Source organism: Arabidopsis thaliana, assembly GCF_000001735.4.
Source record: "Arabidopsis thaliana chromosome 1 sequence".
Taxonomy (NCBI): Eukaryota; Viridiplantae; Streptophyta; class Magnoliopsida; order Brassicales; family Brassicaceae; genus Arabidopsis; species Arabidopsis thaliana.
The window spans coordinates 22541257-22563894 of record NC_003070.9 but is presented as its reverse complement, the minus strand read 5'-3'; the positions used below and the strand labels follow the sequence as shown (position 1 = coordinate 22563894).

General features: G+C 35.7%; 7 protein-coding genes across 21 annotated transcripts; 2 read left to right on the top strand and 5 right to left on the bottom strand.

Moving 5' to 3' along the window:
* Positions 1-317: 317 nt before the first annotated feature.
* On the top strand, positions 318-1084 carry AT1G61200 (homeobox-leucine zipper protein-like protein). Its single transcript, NM_104801.2, has 2 exons — positions 318-562; positions 735-1084. The coding sequence occupies exons 1-2, from the start codon at positions 475-477 to the stop codon at positions 860-862; spliced, it is 216 nt and encodes a 71-aa protein (NP_176315.1). The 5' UTR covers positions 318-474; the 3' UTR covers positions 863-1084.
* A 2053-nt stretch (positions 1085-3137) lies between these two features.
* Positions 3138-8206, bottom strand: AT1G61190 (LRR and NB-ARC domains-containing disease resistance protein; the record flags this gene model as incomplete). Of its 4 annotated transcripts, none has more annotated exons than NM_001333939.1 (3): positions 3138-3475; positions 3651-7717; positions 7909-8195. In NM_001333939.1, 2 exons carry the CDS (start codon positions 6291-6293, stop codon positions 3470-3472), a joined length of 2649 nt encoding a protein of 882 aa, NP_001320536.1. The 4 variants fall into 4 exon arrangements, with proteins under 4 accessions (NP_001320536.1, NP_001320537.1, NP_001320538.1 ...); NM_001333940.1 differs by lacking the exon at positions 7909-8195 and having other exon boundaries at positions 3207-3475; positions 3651-4558; positions 4634-6727; NM_001333938.1 differs by having other exon boundaries at positions 3145-3475; positions 3651-8206.
* Positions 8207-9210: 1004 nt separating this feature from the next.
* On the bottom strand, positions 9211-12624 carry AT1G61180 (LRR and NB-ARC domains-containing disease resistance protein). Of its 2 annotated transcripts, NM_104799.4 has the most exons (2): positions 9785-12624; positions 9211-9609 (listed from the first exon to the last, which is right to left on the bottom strand). In NM_104799.4, exons 1-2 carry the CDS (start codon positions 12407-12409, stop codon positions 9565-9567), a joined length of 2670 nt encoding a protein of 889 aa, NP_176313.1. In that variant the 5' UTR covers positions 12410-12624; the 3' UTR covers positions 9211-9564. The 2 variants fall into 2 exon arrangements, with proteins under 2 accessions (NP_176313.1, NP_001031216.1); NM_001036139.2 differs by having other exon boundaries at positions 9211-12624.
* Positions 12625-13183: 559 nt separating this feature from the next.
* On the bottom strand, positions 13184-14372 carry AT1G61170 (uncharacterized protein). Its single transcript, NM_104798.3, has one exon. The coding sequence runs from the start codon at positions 14175-14177 to the stop codon at positions 13422-13424; it is 756 nt and encodes a 251-aa protein (NP_564773.1). The 5' UTR covers positions 14178-14372; the 3' UTR covers positions 13184-13421.
* A 1279-nt stretch (positions 14373-15651) lies between these two features.
* AT1G61165 (uncharacterized protein) lies at positions 15652-15872 on the bottom strand (the record flags this gene model as incomplete). Its single annotated transcript, NM_001124054.2, has 1 exon — positions 15652-15872. The coding sequence occupies exon 1, from the start codon at positions 15757-15759 to the stop codon at positions 15652-15654; it is 108 nt and encodes a 35-aa protein (NP_001117526.1). The 5' UTR covers positions 15760-15872.
* Positions 15873-17664: 1792 nt separating this feature from the next.
* Positions 17665-19027, top strand: AT1G61160 (retrotransposon gag). Its single transcript, NM_104797.2, has 3 exons — positions 17665-17703; positions 18342-18897; positions 18991-19027. The coding sequence occupies exons 1-2, from the start codon at positions 17675-17677 to the stop codon at positions 18874-18876; spliced, it is 564 nt and encodes a 187-aa protein (NP_176311.2). The 5' UTR covers positions 17665-17674; the 3' UTR covers positions 18877-18897; positions 18991-19027.
* AT1G61150 (LisH and RanBPM domains containing protein) lies at positions 18234-21493 on the bottom strand. Of its 11 annotated transcripts, none has more exons than NM_001084281.2 (8): positions 21222-21398; positions 21033-21058; positions 20914-20937; positions 20629-20788; positions 20421-20527; positions 20190-20321; positions 19902-20058; positions 18234-19661 (listed from the first exon to the last, which is right to left on the bottom strand). In NM_001084281.2, exons 3-8 carry the CDS (start codon positions 20914-20916, stop codon positions 19540-19542), a joined length of 681 nt encoding a protein of 226 aa, NP_001077750.1. In that variant the 5' UTR covers positions 20917-20937; positions 21033-21058; positions 21222-21398; the 3' UTR covers positions 18234-19539. The 11 variants fall into 11 exon arrangements, with proteins under 11 accessions (NP_001077750.1, NP_176310.3, NP_001077752.1 ...); NM_202332.3 differs by having other exon boundaries at positions 19133-19661; positions 21033-21078; positions 21222-21346; NM_001333936.1 differs by lacking the exon at positions 21033-21058 and adding an exon at positions 21420-21493 and having other exon boundaries at positions 19211-19661; positions 21222-21341.
* Positions 21494-22638: the final 1145 nt, after the last annotated feature.

Genomic DNA, 22638 nt, shown 5'->3' with positions numbered 1-22638 from the left:
TGCTAGTTTATGAGCCGTTTCATTACATCGACAACATTTCATATTCAGACAAATCAGTTTTTATTTTTTTATTATTTAACTTCTTGTGCCAATAGATAACATCTTGGTGTATAAAGATGTGTTAAGTAAAAAAAAAAAGATGCGTGAGTAGAACCAATAACCGGATCATGAAGTAAAATGATTTTAAGAAGAGGAAAAATGTCGTTTTATACGCGAACTTTCAAAAAGTGGTCATTTAATACGTGAACTTTTTGTGTGGCTAAATAAAACATAATAAAAACGTTGACCGATCATTTCACACAAATGTTATTGTTGACCAGGCCAAAATCCCCATGCCGTTATCTTTCATTAATGGATATGTTAGTTCCGTTAACACACGTTAATTAATTTCCGTTAATACTCAAAACGACGTCGTTTCATTGAAAAAAAAGAATCAATATTCCCAAATTGATTTCAAAATCCCTAAATTCCAAAATGGAATCCAATTCGTTTTTCTTCAATCCATCTGCTTCACATGGCAACAACATGTTCTTCTTTAGGAATCTCAATCCCGTTGTCCAAGGTTCTTTTCTCACTCTCATAATCTTATTTTACCATGTTGGAAGTTTCCCTGTTTTTGTTTTGTTTTGTTGTCTTGTGAATAAAATATGATGAACACACACACATGAGAACCAATTTGAATATGAATAACAACATTGACTATTGACAGCAGTTGTTCGTTTGAATTTATGAAGGAGGAGGAACAAGATCGATGATGAACAAGGAGGAAACATCAAAGCGAAGGCCTTTCTTTAGCTCCCTTGAGGATCCCTACGACGATGACTATTACGACGACCACTTGCTGAAAATAAGAGGCTGTTAGGGATTTGGTTTTTAGAATTTAAGGATTTGGTTTTTGGAATTTAGGAATTAAGGAATTAAGGATTTTTTGGAATTTAGGGATTTTGAAATCAATTTGGGAATTTTGATTCTTTTATTTTAATGAAACGACGTCGTTTTGAGTATTAATGGAAACTAATTAACGTGTGTTAACGGAACTAACAGATCCGTTAATGAAAGATAACGACATGGGAATTTTGGCCTGGTCAACAATAACATTTGTGTGAAATGGTCGGTCAACGTTTTTATTATGTTTTATTTGGCCACACAAGAAGTTCACGTATTAAATGACCACTTTTTGAAAGTTCGCGTATAAAACGACATTTTTCCCCTTTAAGAAGATAATATTATAGTGATTTGATTGTTGTGGGATATTTGATTTTGTTCCGTAATATGTTATCTTTTCATAATAAAATTTATCAAATTATTGGACAATTTTTCTCATTTCATTTAACTATTGAGAAAATTATGCTAAATTTTTGTCTCATGTTAAAAGTTGTCCACGATAGAGAGTAGTTAACATGTTTTGAATTGTAAGAATTCAAGTTAAAAACAATTCAGGAACAAAAAAAAAAAAAAGAGAGAAGATATTCTATGAGACATTTGTAACATTGGATGAACGAGGTTCAAGACCAGTGAACGATTGATCGAAATTTGAGTTTCTGAATTTGGTATAAGTTCTTGTTTTAAATGGTAGTTGATGTGGTGAACCCATTCACTACAGGAGAAAACAGGCTCTTGTTGTTGCCCCCAAATCAGAAACCTACCATGCACTAGACATTAGATCACAGTTTTAGTATCTGCATACTAGCTAGGTTTAGAGGACCTGAGTTTATGATTTTCACGATTTAACAAAATAAACCATCACCCAAATGAATCACACAAACAAGCTGCAAGCTAAAACAGAGATGCAAAAATAATACAATAAAAATAATAATAACATAATCCAAGTGAACAACACAACACACTGCAGAAAGATAAAGAAATTATACAATCCAAATGAACAACACAACACACACTAGAAGAAGAAATATAAAGCAATAGAAGAAGAAGCGTGGATTCCGATTTTAGACAGAGAGGAATCCGAATCCAGCGTAAAGTTTGTTTAGTCCTGTCTAAAGAAGAAGAAAAAGAAACAGAGTTAGATTCACATGTGGAAGCGAAGTCAGATCCTTCATGTTGTGGCAGTGAGTTATAGACACGCGGCATAGGTTGGTAAAGCAAGGAATTGTGGGACTGTGTAAATCATACGAGTCCGTCTTGCTTTCTTTGCACTTCATATATGTATCAATCTCTGAAACATGACTTCTTTCCACACTGATCATACGATAATACGAGATTGTTCATACCTACTAGCAAAGATATGTTGAATGGCTTTTGTTGAAAATCCCTAATCTCCATATGAGTAATGCAGCTCGCCAACCTTTGATCATTTGATATTAGCTCCAAACTCAACTCTGTGGATATCGTTATGGTTCGAACTTGTAGATGCTCCAAGAGCTGCAGCTCCTTCACTCAGCTTACATCTCCATGAACATTAGAATATAGTAGTTTCAATATTCTTAAACTCGAAAACTTTGGTATTCCACTGAGACTACCAAGTCTCTTTGCACAATCCAAATTCAGCTGAGTAAGATTTTTCAACTCTTACGTAATCTTCAGGAAACAGAGCACAATATAAGAAACACGACTTGATATTTTCATCCACCAAGCTATCGTAGCTGTACTTTAGAATTGGAAGAATTTTATTTTCCATGTCAGAAAAATCTGCAGCGGATCTAGTCAAAACATCGATTGCATGCTCCCATTCTTGTACCATAGTTTTAGATGTCATCTCTCTTGCCAACTCCACAATAACAGGATCTCTACTTAATGTGTTGTCTCCCACCTTTGTAGAGATTCCCAATCCTTGACTATTGGTTTTGTGGTGGCTCTGTAGAGATTCCTAGATCTCTTTTCTGAGGGGAGGCATATTCAAATTCAAATCCTTGATTTGATGCTTAAGTGATAGCGGAGAAAACGAACTGAGTCGTAAATCTAGTTAGAGATCATAAACAGAGGGATAAAGAGGATACCATAACACGCAACAAGATTAAGAAAGCCACTACACTAGAGATAGCTTAGGATTATATCACAATTTTAGTATACTCAGAATAGCTTTAGGGGATTGACATTAGAGAATCTAATTACAAGATCTTTTTCATCTGGATCCTGTAAATTATCAGTCACTTATTCGAACAACACAAAAATATTGGAACTTGTAAAAGAAAACAACAGATAGAAGAAGGACACTGCAAGATGAAAGAGAAACCAACAAATGGATTTCACCTAAACGCATAAACTTTTGATTGTGTAAAAATGTAGTCTGAAAAGGATGCAAAACGTTTTAGGGAATACAAAAGGAAAATGAAAAACATAATCCAAGTGAACAACACAACACATTCCAGAAGTGTCAGAATGCAAATCAATTATACAATCCAAATGCACTACAAGAAGATAGATAAAGCAATAGAAGAAGAAGCGTGGATTCTGATTTTTGACATTGAGGAATCCCATTCCTGAGTAATGGATCTTTAGACGACGTACTAGCTCACCACTAAAGAAGAAGAAAATGAAACAATGTTAGCAACATTGCATTGAAATTGAGAGGCACATTATATTCTATTGTGTGATCCATTTTGCAGAAGGATAATATATCATGCTAACCTTGAAAGAAACAATAGCAAGAAATACAAATAACTCAAGCATAAGAGATGAAAAGAAATGATTACCGGTTTGATTGAAGGCAAGAATCGATTTTTGGTATCTTCGTCCTCCCATTCAAGCTCATTTTCCTGTTCTGGAGGATCCATACGTATTTCAAATTCTTCAACTAGTGGGACACTTGTAGCATTTAATGGAAGCTTTCTCAGCTTTGGACAGTATTTAACAACTATGTTCGACAAAAGCGGAAAGGGGAGAGGACTCCAGTAGATACTCTCCAGCTTCGGCAAACCATACAAAAACAACCTTTCTAGTTTCTGAAATGGTGTAATAATACTTGTAAGATTGATTGCTTTCTCTTTGTTTATTATTTCTCCCACTTCTCTTGAATCACGAATGTCTAGGTTGACAAGATTTGGAGCAAACAATATCCAAGTCAGATCCTTCATGCTATGGCACTTCATTATAATCAGTCCTGTGAGGTTGGTAAAGCATGGAATTTTCGGATTGATGTGTAAATAAGACGATTCTGTCTCGCTTTCTCTGCACTTTATATTAATCTCCGAGAAATAACTATTTTCCACCAGTAGCCCATAAAGATTCTCCATACTCGCCAGGAATGATAAATCGAATGGCTTTTGAAGAAACCCCTCAATACGCAGAACAGAGATTAACTTCGCCAACCTTTGATCCAAACTAATTAACTCCGCGGATTCAGTTATGCGTAGATCTTGTAGATTCTCCAATTGCTGCAGCTCCTTCAATACGCTAGCATCTCCATGAACATTAGACTCTCGCAGACTCAACCATCTTAAACTCAACAACCTTGATATCCCACTGATACTACAAAGTCGCTCGGTGAAACATAAATTCAGAAAAATTAGCTTTTTCAACTCTTTGAGACCAACAGGCAGTTGCTCTATTCTTGTCCACGACAAGTCAAGATACTGCAACGAGACCAGCCCCGATATCTGCTCTGGAAGTTCATTGAAGTCAGGATTATGTGAAAGATCCAAAACAACTAGCTTTTGCATATACCGAATGAATTCACCTGATAGATTCTTCAATTGATTACTTTGAAGGAACAAAGTTGTAAGTTCAGAACACTTGGACTCGCATGTTATCTCTTCAATTTCATTCATCATTAGTGACATTCTTCTTACAGCTCCCCAATCCTTGACTTTTGGTATTTCATGTAACCCGACTCTTGCTCGCACAACATAATTCTCTTTCTGTTTCCCAAAATCGGATGCAATCCACAAAGCCATTTCACGAACCACGTCATGCATCACAACATGCCATTTCACGAACCCACGATCATTTGTTAGTAAATTAGCACGGATAAGGGTACCGAGCATCTCATAACCCTTATTCCTCGCTCTTTTTATAACTTGGTCTTCTCCGATGAATCCTTCGCAGATCCATTTGTTTATCAAGGTTTTGGTATCTATCTTATCATCTTCGGGAAACAGAGCACAATATAGGAAACACGACTTGATATGTTCATCCTCCAAGCTATCGTAGCTGTACTTGAGAATCGGAAGAATTTTGTTTTGCATGTCAGAAAACTCTGCAGCGGATCTAGTCAAAACATCGATTGCATGCTCCCATTCTTGTACCATAGTTTTAGATGCCATTGTCTCACCAATGCAACTGAGCGCCAATGGCAGACCACGACATTTTTGAGCGACCTCTCTTGCCAACCCCACAATAACAGGATCACTACGTAATGTGTTGTCTCCGACCTTGTTTTTGAACAACTCCCATGCATCCTCTGGTTCCAAACATTTGACTTGCATCGGCTTATGATCCCCCATCTGCCCACAAACTTTTTGATCTCGGGTGGTGAATGCTACTTTGCATTTATTTACTTCACTCGGATAGGGAATACCAATGGCCTCTAAATCCACTTTCTCCCATATATCATCTAGCATCAAAACAAATCTCTTTCCCTTTAAAACTCTGTGTATATCGGTGGCCTTATCACTTTCATTCTTGTTCTTCCACAGGTCGTCACAAAGGTGTAATTTCTCTGCAATATCTTCTTGAAGCTTTGAAAGCTTTGCGCCTTGAGACACCACGATCCAGATCACAATGTCAAACGTACCACCTGTTTCAGCGAACTTATTGTGGATTTTCTTGAAAAGGGTTGTTTTGCCTACACCACCCATACCGTGCAGACCCATGATTCCGACTCCATCTTCCATAAGGCGGTTCCATGCCTTTTTGAGCATTTCTTCTTGACCAATCGTAGGCTGAGTAGGCCTCTCTTCAACTTCAGATCTTGGAGGCGGCTGAGAAACCTCGTCAAAATTTCCCTCCGATTTTAGTTTCGTAACCTCTTCCAATAACAAAAACACCCTTTTCCCATATTTGTAGCTTGAACATACATATTTTGAACATAAACCGCAGAGACACAACTTTTGAAGCTCAACGGGACTAACACTTAGCAGATCTTTGCACTCTATATCAATGCTATTGACACGGTCAAGCCATACCTGGACAGCTTCAAGCCTTTGTTGATGGCGTGACTCCTCTCTCGCTACCTTGTTCTGTACCTCATGTTGAGTTGCTCTTAGATCTTCCATTTCCCTCTGCAGAGCTCTGAGATTCTTCTCGAGGTTTCGAATATAACCTTTACCACATAAGCATCTAATGATACGATCCAGCATTTGATCACCAGAAATTTCTATACACACAAAATTTCCCATGGTGAAGTTAAGAGAGAAAAGTTTCAGTAAGCAACAACGAAGCTAAAGCTAAAGCTGAAGGTGAAGAAGTGTTTTAGATAACATCTTGCTCCAATACGGGTGGGTTGAGATTATCAAAGAAAGATAGAAGATAATAAAAGACATTGCTGTCACTGATTTTCAGACCACCCATTTTCCATATGAAGGACTTTGATTTTTCTCTTCTTTTTTTGGTAGCTAGAGTCCATACAAATTAGTGTCTGGCAATAATATGGCATCTAATGACTTTTCAAAATGACAAATCTTTCATTTTCGTGTAGACTATTAGACTAGTATCTTTTACCATCCCACAGCAAAGTGGTAGAACTATGTAAGTCCTTTGTCGCTCTGATATCAAGTCTTGTAACTAAATAAATTGAAAATAGAACTGACCTCTAAATTACGAAGACCAAAAAGCATACACTGTTGATTGTGTAAAAATATGTAGTTTGAAAAGGATTAATTCAATCCGTTTTAACTTTGAAGTAATACGATACGGAAATGATGAAAAACATAATCCAAGTGAACAACACACTGGAGAAAGAAAAAAATGCAAAAGAAAAGTAGTGAAAAAGAAATCCAAATGAAGATATCACAAATTACAAGAAGAAAGAGAGAACAACATAAAAAGAAGCCATGGACTCTGCTTTTAGCCAGTGAACAACTTATGACTAACCCACATCACTAAAGAATAAGAAGAAGAAGCAAAAAAAAAACTTGACAATTGTGGAACTGAATGAAATTGAGAGGTATAACCTCTCTGCTGGGAATATCCCTAACACCCCATCTACCTAATTACTTATTAATATCTAAAGAAGCTGAACTTATTTTAAGGTTTCTCCTCCATATATGTCTATCCTATGTCTATACTTATTTTAAGCTGAACTGATTTTATAGTTTGAAAGGAAAAGAAAAGATTTTTTTTTTGTGAGATTTGATCATTAGAAGAGTAGAATACACATCTTTCTTTAAATTTTGAAAAATTGATGACACATAATCTGAACATCTAATCTGAAGGCAAACAGAAGCCAAGCCAGATCATTTATGCACTCAGGTATAAGCACGTCTGAGAGACGACTGGTAAAGCATGGAATTGTCGGATTGTTTAAATTAGACTAGTCCATTTAGCTTTCCTGCAATATATACATCTCCTAGACATGACTACTTTCGACATAGAGATGATGAAGATTCTCCATACTAGCCAGTGATGATGTATTGAATAGCTTTTCTTGAAAAGCATGAATATGCAGAGAAGTGATGCAGTTCACCAACCTTTGACCGCCGAAATGTTTGATCCAAACCTAACTATGTAGGTATCGTCATGGTTAGAACTAGTAGATGATGCTCCAAAGGACCAAGGTCTGCAGCTCCTTCACTAAGCTTCAGAAGTAGTGTCTTTAGTGATTCTGGATCAGAGAAAGAAGATGGAAGAAGATTTTACAGACTTTGTTGAAGACAAAGATGTGAATGATTTAGACAATGAACACCAAGATTTATATTAATGAAAAAATTGATGCCGGCTCATAGAGAGATTCCCAGACTTCTCCAGGGCAATGAAGAATTTGATGACTCAAGGGACTAGTGAAGAAAACGAAACCTTCATTTTGAGTTATTGTTTAATTGGAAACCCTCATGAATCTTTTTGCATATCCAATAGCTTTATTGTGTGGAATGAAGCTAGAGAAGATGAGAAGTTGAACATACAGTGGTATGGATGTCAAGGATTTGGTCATCTGAAAACAGAATGTTCTACCGTCAAAAGAATAGATTGGCATTTGCGTTGGAATCAAAATATGATTATTATCTAAATTCGAATTGAGGAACCAGAGATTGAGACTAGATGGGAAAGTGAAGAAGATTGACAAGAGAAGACGTCAGAAGACGAAGCGTCAAAGATTGAGGGAGAAGAAGAAGACTTTGGTTTTAAGTGTAAAAGGGCTTTTGGGCCACAAATGTATTTAAGGCCCAACTAGTAAATGGGTTTAGAGGTTTGCACAAAAGTTATAACTATGAAATTTCAGGTATGTTCAAGGTTTTGTTAAGACAATGTACAAGAAAATAAACGTTTCAGTTTTCAGCGACTTTTACAGAAGGCTGTGGTGAATCTTTGATCATGCAATCTACGATTTAAAGTAAAGAGTCAACATCTATTAGTAACCTTTTCATCGTTTTGAATGTTTAAAAAGAGCACAAAATTTGGTTTTTAGATGGTTTCGTGCTGGCTCCAAAGAGATTCGTAGATAACTTCTCCGAGACAAGAGAGGGGAGGCAATATTCAAATCCTTCATTTGATGCTTAAGGGATAGCGCATAAAACGAACTAAGTCTTAAAACTAGTTATAAAGATCATAAACAGATGGAAGCTATACGAGAACGTGAAGAGAGATATGCTTCTTGACAAAAGTGAGAAGATGCAAAAAAAAAGATTAAGAGTTTACCATAACACTCAACAAAATTAAGAAATTAAGCCACCACACTAGACATAGTGATACGATTGATGTATCAAGAAGAATGTGAATGAGAGAAAGCAAAAGAAGACACGTGCAAGTGAGGAGGCACGTGAGAAGAAACTTGCTTGAAGAAGAAGATATTTTTAGGATCTAAAAATATCTTGAACAAACTCAGTTCGAGTATAAATAATGGCTCTGAATGTTTAGAGAGGTTTATGTTGTTTGTTGTTGAATGGTATGAGAGACTTAAGAGCAGAGCTAGTGATGTGCTAGTCTCTCTCGTATGGTGTATTGAGAGCTGAGCTAGTGATGTGCTAGTCTCTCTCTTGTATGGTGTGTTAGTGTGTACCGGTTTGGTTAAGGAATCGGAGGTATCGATATTGAAATCTTAACACATAGCTTAGGAGTATATCACAATTTTAGATATTCAGAATAGGTTTGAGGGATTGACACTAGAGAATCTGAGTACAAGATCTTCATGATTTACCAAAATCAAATCTTTTCATTAACAACTGGAACATGAAAAAGAAACCAACAGATGAAGAAAGACACTGCAAGGTGAAAGAGAAACCAACAAATGGATTTTACCTAAACGCATAAACTTTTGATTGTGTAAAAATGTAGTTTGAACAGGATGCAAAACGTTTTAGGGAATACAAAAGGAAAATGAAAAACATAATCCAAGTGAACAACACAACAACACATTCCAGAAGTATCAGAATGCAAATCAATTATACAATCCAAATGCAGCACTACAAGAAGATAGATAAAGCAATAGAAGAAGAAGAAGCGTGAATTCTGATTTTAGACAGTGAGGAAACTCATTCCTGGGTAGACGAAGTACTTGTACTAAAGAAGAAGAAAATGAAACAATGTTAGTAACAATGCATTGAAATTGAGAGGCACAGTATATTCTATTGTGTGATCCATTTTGCAGAAGGACAATATCTCATGCTAACCTTGAAAGAAACATTAGCAAGAAATACAAATAACTCAAGCATAAGAGATTAAAAGAAATGATTACCGGTTTGATTGAAGGCAAGAATCGATTTTTGGTATCATCGTCCTCCCATTCAAGCTCATTTTCCTGTTCTGGAGGAGGATACATATGTATTTCAAATTCTTCAACTTTTGAAACACTTGTAGCATTTAATGGAAGCTTTCTCAGCTTTGGACAGTTTGAAACATCCATGGTCAACAAAACCGGAAAGGGGAGAGGACTCCAGTAGATACTCTCCAGCTTCGGCAAATTATACAAAATCAACCATTCTAGTTTCAGAAATGGTGTAATACTTGTAAGATTGGTTGCTTTCTCTTTGTTTATTATTTCTCCCACTTCTCTTGAATCTTCAATGAGTAGCACGACAAGATTTGGAGCAAACAATATCCAAGTCAGATCCTTCATGCTATGGCACTTCATTATCTCCAGTCGTGAGAGGTTGGTAAAGCATGGAATTTTCGGATTGATGCGTAAATAAGACGATTCTGTCTCGCTTTCTCTGCACTTTATCTCCGAGAAATAACTATTTTCCACCCGTAGGGAACTAAGATTCTCCATACTCGCCAAGAATGATAAATCGAATGGCTTTTGAAGAAACCCTTCAATACAAAGATTAGAGATTAACTTCGCCAACCTTTGATCCAAACTAATTAACTCCGCGGATACAGTTATGGCTAGCTCTTGTAGATTCTGCAATTGCTGCAGCTCCTTCAATACGCTAGCATCTCCATGAACTTTAGACCCTAGCAGTCTCAACAATCTTAAACTCAACAACCTTGATATCCCACTGATACTACAAAGTCGATCAGTATAAGTCAAATCCAGGAAAGTTAGCTTTTTCAACTCTTTGAGACCAATAGGCATGTGCTCTATACTTGTATTCGACAAGTCAAGAAACTGCAACGAGACCAGCCCCGATATCTGCTCTGGAAGTTTATTGAAGTCACGATTATATGAAAGATCCAAAACAACTAGCTTTTGCATATACCGAATGAATGCACCTGGTAGATTCTTCAATTTATTACTTTGAAGGAACAAAGTTGTAAGTTCAGAACACTTGGACTCGCATGTTATCTCTTCAATATCATTATCCATTAATGACATCTTTCTTACAGCTCCCCAATCCTTGACTTTTGGTATTTCATGTAACCCGACTCCTGCTTGCACAACAAAATTCTCTTTCTGTTTCCCAAAATCGGAAGCAATCCATAAAGCCATTTCACGAACCACGTCATGCATCACACAATAATATGTACCAACCTTTGTTAGCAAATTTGCACGGGTAAGGGTACCGAGCATCGCATAACCCTTATTCCTCGCTCTTTTTATAACTTGGTCTTCTCCGATGAATCCTTCGCATATCCAGTAGTCTATCAACTTTTCGTTATATATCTCACCATCTTCAGGAAACAGAGCACAATATAGGAAACACGACTTGATATGTTCATCCCCCAAGCTATCGTAGCTGTACTTGAGAATCGGAAGAATTTTGTTTTGCATGTCAGAAAACTCTGCAGCGGATGTATTAAAAACATGGATTGCATGCTCCCATTCTTGTACCATAGTTTTAGATGACATTGTCTCACCAATGACGTTGAGCGCCAATGGCAGACCACGACATTTTTGAGCGACCTCTCTTGCCAACTCCACAATAACAGGATCACTACTTAATGTGTTGTCTCCGACCTTGTTTTTGAACAGCTCCCATGCATCCTCTGGTTCCAAACAGTTGACTTGCATCGGCTTATGATCCCCCATCTCCCCACAAACTTCCCGAGAACGTGTCGTGAATGCTACTTTGCATTTATTTACTTCACTCGGATAGGGAATACCAATGGCCTCTAAATCCACTTTCTCCCATATATCATCTAGCATCAAAACAAATCTCTTGCCCTTTAAAACTCTGTGTATATCAGTGGCCTTATCACTTTCATTCTTGTTCTTCCACAGGTCGTCACAAAGGTGTAGTTTCTCTGCAATATCTTCTTGAAGCTTTGAAATCATTACGCCTTTAGACACCACGATCCAGATCACAATGTCAAACGTACCACCTATTTCAGCGAACTTGTTGTGGATTTTCTTGAAAAGGGTTGTTTTGCCTACACCACCCATACCGTGCAGACCCATGATTCCGACTCCATCTTCCATAAGGCGGTTCCATGCCTTTTCGAGCATGTCTTCCTGACCAATCGTAGGCTGAGTAGGCCTCTCTTCAACTTCAGACCTTGGAGGCGGCTGAGAAACCTCGTCAAAATTTCCCTCCGAGTTTAGTTTCTTAACCTCTTCCAGTAACAAGAATACCTTTTTCCCATATTTGTAGCTTGAACATACATATTTTGAACACAAACCGCATAGACACAACTTTTGAAGCTCAACAGGAGTAACACTTAGCAGATCTTTGCACTCTATATCAACGCTATTGACACGGTCAAGCCATACCTGGACAGCTTCAAGCCTTCGTTGATGGCGTGCCTCGTCTCTAGCTACCTTGTTTTGTACCTCATGTTGAATTGCTCTGAGATCTTCCATTTCCCTCTGCAGAGCTCTGAGATTCTTCTCGAGGGTTCGAATATAACTTTTACCAATTAAGCAATTAAAGATACGATTCAGTGTTTGATCACTAACTTGAAGAGAAAAACAACTCCCCATGGTGATGAGAATAGAGATAAACTTTTAGTAAGCAAAAACGAGGCTAATATTAGTGGAACAAGACCACTGCAAAGTTCTGTGGTTACAAGCGAAGAGAATGAGAAGAAGAAGAGAGAAGAAGAGCTAAGTACAATCTCTAGATCTGGGAAAGGAGAAGTCAAGCGATAGTTTTTTTTTTTTTTTTTTGGACCAATCAAAGCGATAGTTAAATTATGAAGTTTGTATAACTTGTCATCTTTGCTTTGCTTTGACTATGAATAAATCAATTGAGTTTGCCCCCCAAAAAAAAACTTGCCCTGTTTTGGAGAAATTTTCAATAGATATAATTAAAGTAAAATAAATAAATAAACAAAAGCAACGTTCATATCTAGAAAAGCAAACTTTTGAATTAATTATTTATGTCTTGGATTATCTTTCTCTTTGCAAAACACGAAAAATATTCAAAACTAGTGTAATTATGAGTTCCACTTTCTTACGACAAAAAAAATAATGTGTTCCCCTATCACTGCTAGTGACGATCCCAAATAGGATGAGAACTTTCAATTTAATATAATTTTCATGTAACCGTTTGAATGATTATTCAAATGATTGTTGATTCGGTGATTACATAATTTCTCGTCTGACCCCGATTCTAATGTAATACTAGCTTCACCTTGTGGTAATAGCACTTGCAATGTTTCAGATTCGAGTCTTCGTGAAAGTAATTTTTTTGTGATTTTAAAGAACATTATTAATTACTAATTTCCAAAATTAAAGAACTTATAAATGAGTGGTATTTATTTTGGATATATATTATTCTACGTGGTGTTTAAAACATACATATGTATTCATTTCTAATCTTGAATTTTCGTTTACTCGAACATTACATCATTCAACCGAATTATAACTTTAAATCAGCAAATACAACACAGAAATGAATTACAGAGGTAACGTAATTAAGTAAGTAGCTTTACGAATTATGAATCCAACGTCAAATGAGAAGACATTATTCCCATCGAAATATTCTTCTTTTTCAAAGAAATATGAAACACTCTAACGAAACAAGCGGGTTCTCTAACAATTCCTCTGTGGTATAACCGTAATTCTGATGCTGTTGCTGATCCAACCCGTTTTTAGCCGGATCTAGTCTAACCCGACCCGGAGACTGATTATTCTTCCTAGTCTTTGCCCCACCCACCCGACTACTCTGATTCGAATCCATCACCGATCTATTCGTCGCCGGCGATCTTGACCTTCTTCCGGATCTCTCACCCGGGTCTCTCACACCCGACCCGTATCTCGCTCCATTACATGTACCATTGTTTCTCTTACGTGGAGATTGATCAGTTCTCCGGGTCGGATAATTATTACCGGTGACCTGGGTCCGAGTTTTCGCCGGAGATCTCTGAGATTTCCTCTGTTTCATCATCACATGTTCCTCATCGTAACCATTCATCACAACCGTTGAAGACACACTCTCGCTCAAACTCAAGCTACAAATCTCCGAAACCTCAGAGCCTTCTTCAGGATCAACCGAACCGGGTCGGATCAAAACCGGGTCTGAAGCCATTTTCAAGAAACCGGGTTTTTTCTCCTCATCTTCTCGGATCTTGGTCTTCACCGGGTCTTTGAACGTCGAAGTGCGGAAACTAGAGGAAGGAGTGAACAAGGTTGTCTCTGACAAGACTTCTTTGACTACTGTCTCTTCTTCGACAATGGTTGTGTTCTTGTCGGAAACGTTCTCGTTTTCCCGATCGGTGGTACCGGAGCTGACGCAGCAATTACCCATTAGAGAGAGAGAGAAGAGACGACGTCGTTTGATCGGAGATTAGAGAGTAGTACTCCTTGGTTGTGTTGTGTGGTGACAGCAGAGGATGATTGTGAAGTGAGAGTATTTATTGTTAATATTTTGGGACAGTTGATAATATGAGTAAAAAGAATAATTATACAACAACTACCCCAAAGTAGCTTTAGTTTATAATGATTTCAGCAGCAATTATGTCTGTGATTAAACCCCATGCAAATTTTCAATTTTCTTGATATAATGACGTTAATAAAGTTATGATAACTTTTTAGTCAAGAAAATTAAAAAAAACTTTTGAATATTAAAAACGTTTGAATGCGTAGAAATATTACGCATTCAAAGTTATGATAACTTTTTAGTCATGAGGTGTGTTACACTGTTACGTACTTACGACCAAAAAAAAAAAATGATGTATCATGTAATGGATTTTGTTGTTGAGACTTGAGAGGTAGAAATTGACAAAAAAAAATTTTTTTTAACTAATGTGAGTTTTATCTGAGATCCATTTACATCCTTCAAAATTTGATCGGATCCAAAATCTATAAGATAAATATTGTAGATGTCATTGAAAAAGGTCTAAATGAAAGATCTAAAAAGTCACATGACTCACATGCACGGAAATGGCTAGAGATCTAAACAAGCCCACAAAGAGTTCATTTCCTTTAAATATATCATTGAACTTAACATTTTTTTTGTCAGGATGTCCTTAAGCTGTCAGGTAATAATTTTGACAAATAAATCTCTACAAAAGCAGATGATATATAGTTTAGTTCTGTACAATTTGGAGTTTTTAGAGGACCTGATTTAAGAAAAAAAAAGAGAGAATGTTTCTTTAAAAACCAATGATAATAATGAAGGTCAGAAATAAAGGTTATGTCAGAGATCTAAAATAAAATCGTATCATAACATAAGACGAATCATTTGACCAAAAAGAACAAACATAAGACGAACCTTACGACTAGATCTAGTTTTTTTCTTTCTCGGGGACACATCATGGTGTCTTCTGTAATATTATGATTGAACACATGTTACGTATGTTACCAATCACAACCACATTGTACAATATACTTTACCATTTATTGCTTATTGGGTCGGGCTTAAAGATGATTAGGCTTAGGCAGGTCGACAATAGCATATTCATGAAAACTCATGACCACTACAGTTCACTGACAGACACATTCTTCTCAACGATCAATTATTTTGTGATAAGAAAAATGAAATTCAACAAAAAGAAAATCTGGCAAAAATCGTAAAATACATATATACTTGAGCCAAGGCTTTTGCAGTTTGGTTTCTTCTAATTATATTTACACAAAATTCTCATAACAAAAATCTTGGCAATGAAGATGCAATCAGTTTGCAAGACACGGTAGAGAAAAAGTTAACCGCAGAAGCACAAAACATAGCATAACGCAAAAAGCACAAAAAAATAGCATATATAATGCAAAAATCAAACTTTTTAACATTCTTGAATGGAGTTTGGACTTGAAGTTCGACTGTTGGAATCTCCGGGTGCAGGAGTGGGATAGGCGATGAATGAAGCTATATCGTCTCCTAGCATCAACATCGAGACTCCTTTTGAGTACACAACTATTTGCAAATCGATATAAACGCCACAAAATCAGTTTCCAATCAAAGCAATTGATATCCAAACAGTTTTATTGAGAAGACAAGAACATATCTAAACCCTTATCTGTGTTATGTTCCCCAAAACAGAATTTGATGTTAGCACAAAGTCACACAAAAATGAAGTTGATATAAACCTCTTAAATTAAAAGATAGGACTTGAAGATTTACATTGTATGGGTCCTCCCATGTTTGAATGATTCTAGTTATGTTCACATGGTAGGTTCTTTGTGTATATGTCACATGCCAATTAATTTCTAACCCCCAAATGACTATTAATTCCTAACCAAAAACAAAATCATTTCCATTTCCAATTGATAATCAAGATTCAAGACAATGGGATAATTATCTCACATCCAACAAAACCCATTTTCTTTTTTTCCTTTTTTTTTGGCCAAACAAAACCCATTTTCAAGTTCATATATTTGTGTGAGATTTGCCATTCCAAGAATCAATCCTCTCTCAAGCAAGTCGATCAAGATTTATTCGGAGTTTGTGACCGTAGCCGATATTATCAAATCCAAATCACCTTATTCAGTTAAGCTTGCTTAGTATCAAAACTCGAAGAGTTGAGAAACAAAAGGGAATCTTCAGTCTCTATGAAACTATATCATTCTCAATAACGTGAAAAAGAAGAGGACACTCTCTAGTCTCTATGAAACAAAGGGACAGAGCCAGTGGGCCATTTTGTGTTCCTAGGAAATGCAAGCACACATAGTAGAGTAGAGACCTCTTCTACTATCTCCACACGCATAGAATCCACTATTTTCTCTCACTCATAAATACTTACATACAAATCAATCTCAAATACAAAATCACATTTCTCTTTTACCTTTTTTTATCTTTATGGAATGAAAGAACAGGTATGATGCCGAATGATATCAATGAATGCATCACTATATAAGTCTCTGTGTGTGTGTGTGTGACAAAGCTTATGAGACAGTTAAATTAGTGATGATCCAAAAACATGTGTGTGGGTCAGTTTCATTAATACCAATGAGTACGCAAACCCTATGATGTTTCTTGTTTTGGTACCAAAGAAAGTGTTCAAATCAATTAAAAGAACTATTTGGAACACATCTCTATCACATAAAAGATCAAATCTGACGTAACTTAAATTTAGATTTACCTTTTATACAATTATTTAATTTTGTATACCATATAAAACTATTTCGGGAACATATTAATGAACAAGTCAAAAGACTACAAGAGTCAATCTCCATATTAAATTTAAAATTTATTTTAAATTTGGAATTATAATAATAACTTTCTATCTTTGGGACTTTAAAAAAAAAAAAATTTGGGAACAAATTTACAATATTAGAAAAATATAATTGTGAAAATATCATAATTAATCGATTTTGATAATTTACCATATTTTAGAAACTAGAAACCGAAATTGTTACAAAACATTAATATTATGTACCAGTACTATACATACACACACACACACATATATATATATATATATATATATATATATATATATTCTAATTAGATTTTCATAATGATTCAATTTTAACTCAAACTTATTTAATACAAAATACGATACTGTAAATTGGGTATATGAGATATTTATTAGAAATTATGAAAAGAAAATAAAAGCTAATTTATTATAATTAAAATTTATTGTATTTCCATATTTTTTTGATTTGCGAGCGGACATAAAAAAAAAAAATTTTGCCAGCGTATGTCTTAATCAATTATTATATAAGAAAAATGAATCAGGTTAATTTTTTATTTATAGAACATAAATCAATGATATCCCATTTTGGGAGTTAATAAAAGTACATCATTTGGTTAGACTCACTTTAAGAGCTTCATTTCCCATTTTTTTTATTTCTTCATTCTCCACAATGACTAATGGAAGAAGTAATATCAATTTGTAAGTTCCTTAGATATTCTCAATTTTCTATTATCTATTTCACAATATCTATTAATGATTTTGATAAAATATATTAAGAAACTATATTATTTTCAATCTTTTAGCTTTCAGATTAGTTTGTTAGATTTTTTTTTTCTGTAATGATAAAGCATGAAATGAAAATCTTGTAAAGGATCATGATCAAAAGGTCTTTGCTCATTTTATATCAAATTGAATCAATTTTATTTTTGCTTAAAATATTTAAAGTTCAATAAAAATAGGTGAAGATAGATCTTTTTCAGACAAAATAAAATAAGATATAAATCTCTTTTCCACTATTCGACATTACGATTGCTTTATTCTATTTGATCCATTTCGAGTCATCATTTTTATACTCGAGTTTCATATAAATTATGTTTTCGCAAAATTCAGTTTTAATTTTGTTGAATTATAATGATAATTTATACTCCCTCAAATCCATAATATTTGATAATTTGTTAGAATTTTGATGTAAAGTTTTTTATTTAAATATATTAGATTTAGCATAGTCATGATTTTCTAAGATAATAAATTGTTTTTCTAACTGAAAACTATCCTTGTTTTCATATTTTGTAACAAATTATTAAATGTATAAAACTCGATGAATTATTGACCCGCAGGCAGACCAGGTCGATCAAGACATCTGGTGAACCAAAAAACTTTGAGCTCACAGGGGTAGTTGGGGAGGAGGATCAGCCACCCCGAGAAGCTTCTGAGCGCGGAGCCTTCGATGAGTCTAAGCTGGTTGACGTCAACATTGCCTTGAGCTGGGAAGCCTTTGAGGTGAAGCAAGGAACAGAGACAGTGCGTGAGTATTATAACGAGTTCCTTAAGAAGGTCAAGAACCTCGGAAGAGAGTTGGAGGAAGAGCAGCTGGCGTGTCTGTTCCAGGAAGGGCTACGCGAGGAGTTGCAGGAAGGGGTATGTGCAGCGAACTGCGGATGGATCCTTAATTATGTGTCAGATGTAGTTGATGAAGCTGAGAAGGTAGAGGCCAAACTTAGAAGCATCAAGGAAAAGGTGCCGCTCGTGTCTGAGGAGTTTGCAGATGTTGACTGCGGACAAAGCAATTTGGGCCGACCCGCATCCGAAGATGAGGTGGAGAGCAAACCCTCCAAATCCTATGATCCGGAAGACCATATCATGCAAGATTGAGATGGCTAGAGTCAACATAAGGTCTTGAGTCTTGTGGATTATGTTTCCTATTTTATATATCAAAAAGTTGCTATTACTACTTCCCTTTATTTACTTCGTACCATGTCATGCAAGATTCAAAGCTGTGTCAGTACCAAAATAATATTTTGCGAAGAAGAAGAAAAATCAAATGATGTTTCAGTACGGTTCGCAGAGATTCTCCATTTCGACGGTAACAGCACTCAATTCAATAGGTCATGTTGCTTTCTAGGTAAGTAGGAACCGTGCCAAGTTGATTCATTGATTCATGTAACTATACATGGGATGAATAAGCCATCTCTCTTGTTTACAATTCGAACCTTTTGGAACAAAAATATTCCTCAAAACAAACACAAAGATCCAAACAAAGTCGATAACTTCATTCAAATCAAATGCACGTATGCAATGAGTCATCAAATATGTTGATAATAAGAACATTTGACTAGAGTAATTCATTGCCTACAAAAGCTTATGTTCCCCTCCCCATATCCTAACGATTGCGGGTCCAACAAATCCCGATGCAGAAGAAAAGGAAAAGCAGAAAGCATATGAATTGTAAGTTATTGAGATTGACGGGAAGAGAAGAGAGCACCATTCATTGTTCCTTTTTGCTACTGATTTCCAATGGCTGAAAGAAGTACGGAATCATTCTGACGGGTCTTCGAGCTTACCGGTAGACAAATCATTAATGTGCGGATACACTGCTTTCTCGTCCAGTTGAGTTTGAGCCCAAATCAACATCTTCAACAAGCTTGGAAGTTTAGGATCTGTTTGTTCACAAACATTGAGTTGCTACATTAACCATGGAGGAAAATGGAAAGTTTCAAGAAGAACTTGGATGATACATGTTGTGGGTGAAGTAATGAATGAAAAATTTTACTTGTTATGTAGAGAAGAGTTGCATATACTTTGAATCTTAAGATTGATAATGAATGATGCTCGAGATTATAATGGTATTTTGTGGCTACTAAAAGACAACCAGTATAACATCAAAATTCAAAAGCTACCTTTTTCGTGGCTCTGGCTTGTAAGAATCGCTGCATTTACTTCACTTGCTGTCTTAAGACGGTGGGAAAGATCAAGAAGCTCTTTAACCGGGCAGGTAGAGGCATCGTCAAAAACAAGTAGGGCTACAGTTTTTTCCAATTCTTCCAGAAACGCTTGCTGCAGAGAGATATAACAGACTGTATGAATGAAGTTTCAGCAACAACAGATATTACACACAGTCAATGAGCAATACACATGGAAAACACCATCTTTAACGACAGAAATCAAAGTGAAATACAAAGACTTACGTTTTCTTCGCCACGTGGTGCAAGTTCCTCCTGAGCAAACTCTAAGGCCTCTTCTGTCTTCCCTTGTCGAATTAATTCTATCAACCTTTGCTGCTGAAGATGAAAAAAGAGCTCCGGATTCGTGTCTAGTATCTGCAAGCATGGGTTCAAAGAAGAATCAGATTTTGCTTCTTTATTACATCAGAAAAGTGAATGACTACTCTCCACACAAGATATGAAGAAGCATTGTACCTCAGGATTCAAATCATTAACTTTTTCAATCGCATCCTCGACATTTCCGTTTTGAACAGCCTTTTTAACAGCCATTCGATCAGTAATGGTCGCAAGATCTATCTCTGCTGTTTCTCGATAAGGAAGTTCAAAAGGAGTAGATAAGCTAAACATCAAACACACCAATTCCATAAACAAAAACTCAAAACCAGAATCAGAAAAAGGATACGTTTGGTTCCAGACTCCCTTTGGAATTTCTCAGCAGCTTCAACATATCCTTCAGTCACAAGAAAATTCATCACCAAAGTATTCATATCTTCTTTCCTAAGCTTCACAGCATTTAGTTTCTTCTCCCATTCTTCACGTGTGATCATTTTCTTCGAAGTAGCCTGCGACAAGCCACGATTAAAACTAGGTCACACAACGTGCATAAAGATTAAAGTTTTCCAAAAACCCATCATCAAGTTGTATCAAATAACACAAAGAACAGACTCATAAGAGGAGTCAAAATTACCATATCTTCGTCGTCTTCTTCAAGCTGATTGATAAAAATACGAAACAGTGACATTAGAACGCCAGTGAGGCTCTCATATCTTGAAATCTAATCTAATCCACTCAATACGAAATTAATACCTGTTCGAGCAACACTCCGATCAGAGCTATTTCCAAAAGAAATTGACTTTGTGATCAGATAGTGATACAAAGTAATTTAGGGCTTTAGTCAAAATTCAAGCTTTAATCTCAAAACAGCACAGGAGTGGTAGTTCTAAGAAAGAGAGAGTGTGCGACTATTTTCCTCAAAAATTGAATATAACGATGTACCTGGAGAAGTGGAGAATCTGGGGAAGATTATCTGGGAACGATTCTTGCAAATAATCCGGAGATTTGGCGATCGATTTGCTTCTAGATTGCTTGCGAAAGTCTCTTCCCTAAATTTACAATCTGATAAAACAAAAAAAAGTTGGAGGTTTTCGATAGAGAAGAAGAGATCGGGTTTAAATTATTAGGATGTTGACGAACCGTCGATGAATAATCCGGTTTAAATTATTAAGGGAACCGGTTTGTTTTTGGATTTGGTTCTTTATATACCGGATAGTATTATGTAACTCATTTCCAAATGATTTTAATACCCAAAGATTTTTAAACTATTTTACCTTTGAAGAACAAAATTTCGATTTAAAATCATAATTTTTTTTTATTTTTTTTTTTAAATCTTGGAGGTTGTGGGTCAAAGTCCGTAATCCCCCAGGCCTGAAACCACAGCATAAAATATTAGTTTCGTCCCAAGCGTCACTCGAACCGGCGACCTCTAAGCTTTGCATAAGGTCTTTACCAATTGAGCTAACGACACTTGGTTAAAATCATAATTAAATAAGACTGATGTTAAAAATCTCTATATTATTTGGAATTTGATACACAATTTAAAACCAATAACTGATACTCTATTATACTCTATTAAAATCAACTATTAGGTAACAAATATGTGACATAAACATTTTGCAGTCCGATGCAAAATATATCTTTCAATCTCAACAATATGTTTTTTCTTGGTCAACAATCTAACAATATGTTTAATTGCATCTTCAAACTAAAGTCCCAAAACATGTTTTGTTCTTTGCACATGGTTGTTTGTGTGGAACCACAATAAGACAAAGGATCGATTGCAGAATTTGAGGTCTTCTAGCTAGTTGACCGACTAAGAATCAATGGACCACTTATTCTTTAATATTATTTTTCCCAACTGGTTTGGAAGGACTTAGTGAAGAAGTTACACTAAAACTTCTCGAGTCAATCCTCATATGGTTTCTTTTGGCAATTCCTATCTCTGCAAAATCAAAGGCTCTTCATATCAATTAATATGGCAAGCAACTACTTTGAGACATGGCAAGAACGGAATTGTTGATCACATAATAAGCAAGCTCTTTCTCATCAAACTACCTACAAAGTTTTGCGCTCTACAAGATATTTGATCAATCATAAAAATGGTGATCTCGTATAATACTAGTCTTCTTTTAGGGCTAACAAATGATTCAGAAGATTACAAATGTGCTTTGTAGAAATTAGCAATATAGTGCTTTGTAGAATTTTATGACCACAAGATTGGTAAGATCATTTAGTCAAATATATGTTTTATCTCTTCTTATTGATTGAGATGATTATTTTTCTAATGAGTCGATCCACATGTCTAATTCCAATTGATCTTTGTGATTTAGTTTCATATTTGTTTTCTTTAACATAT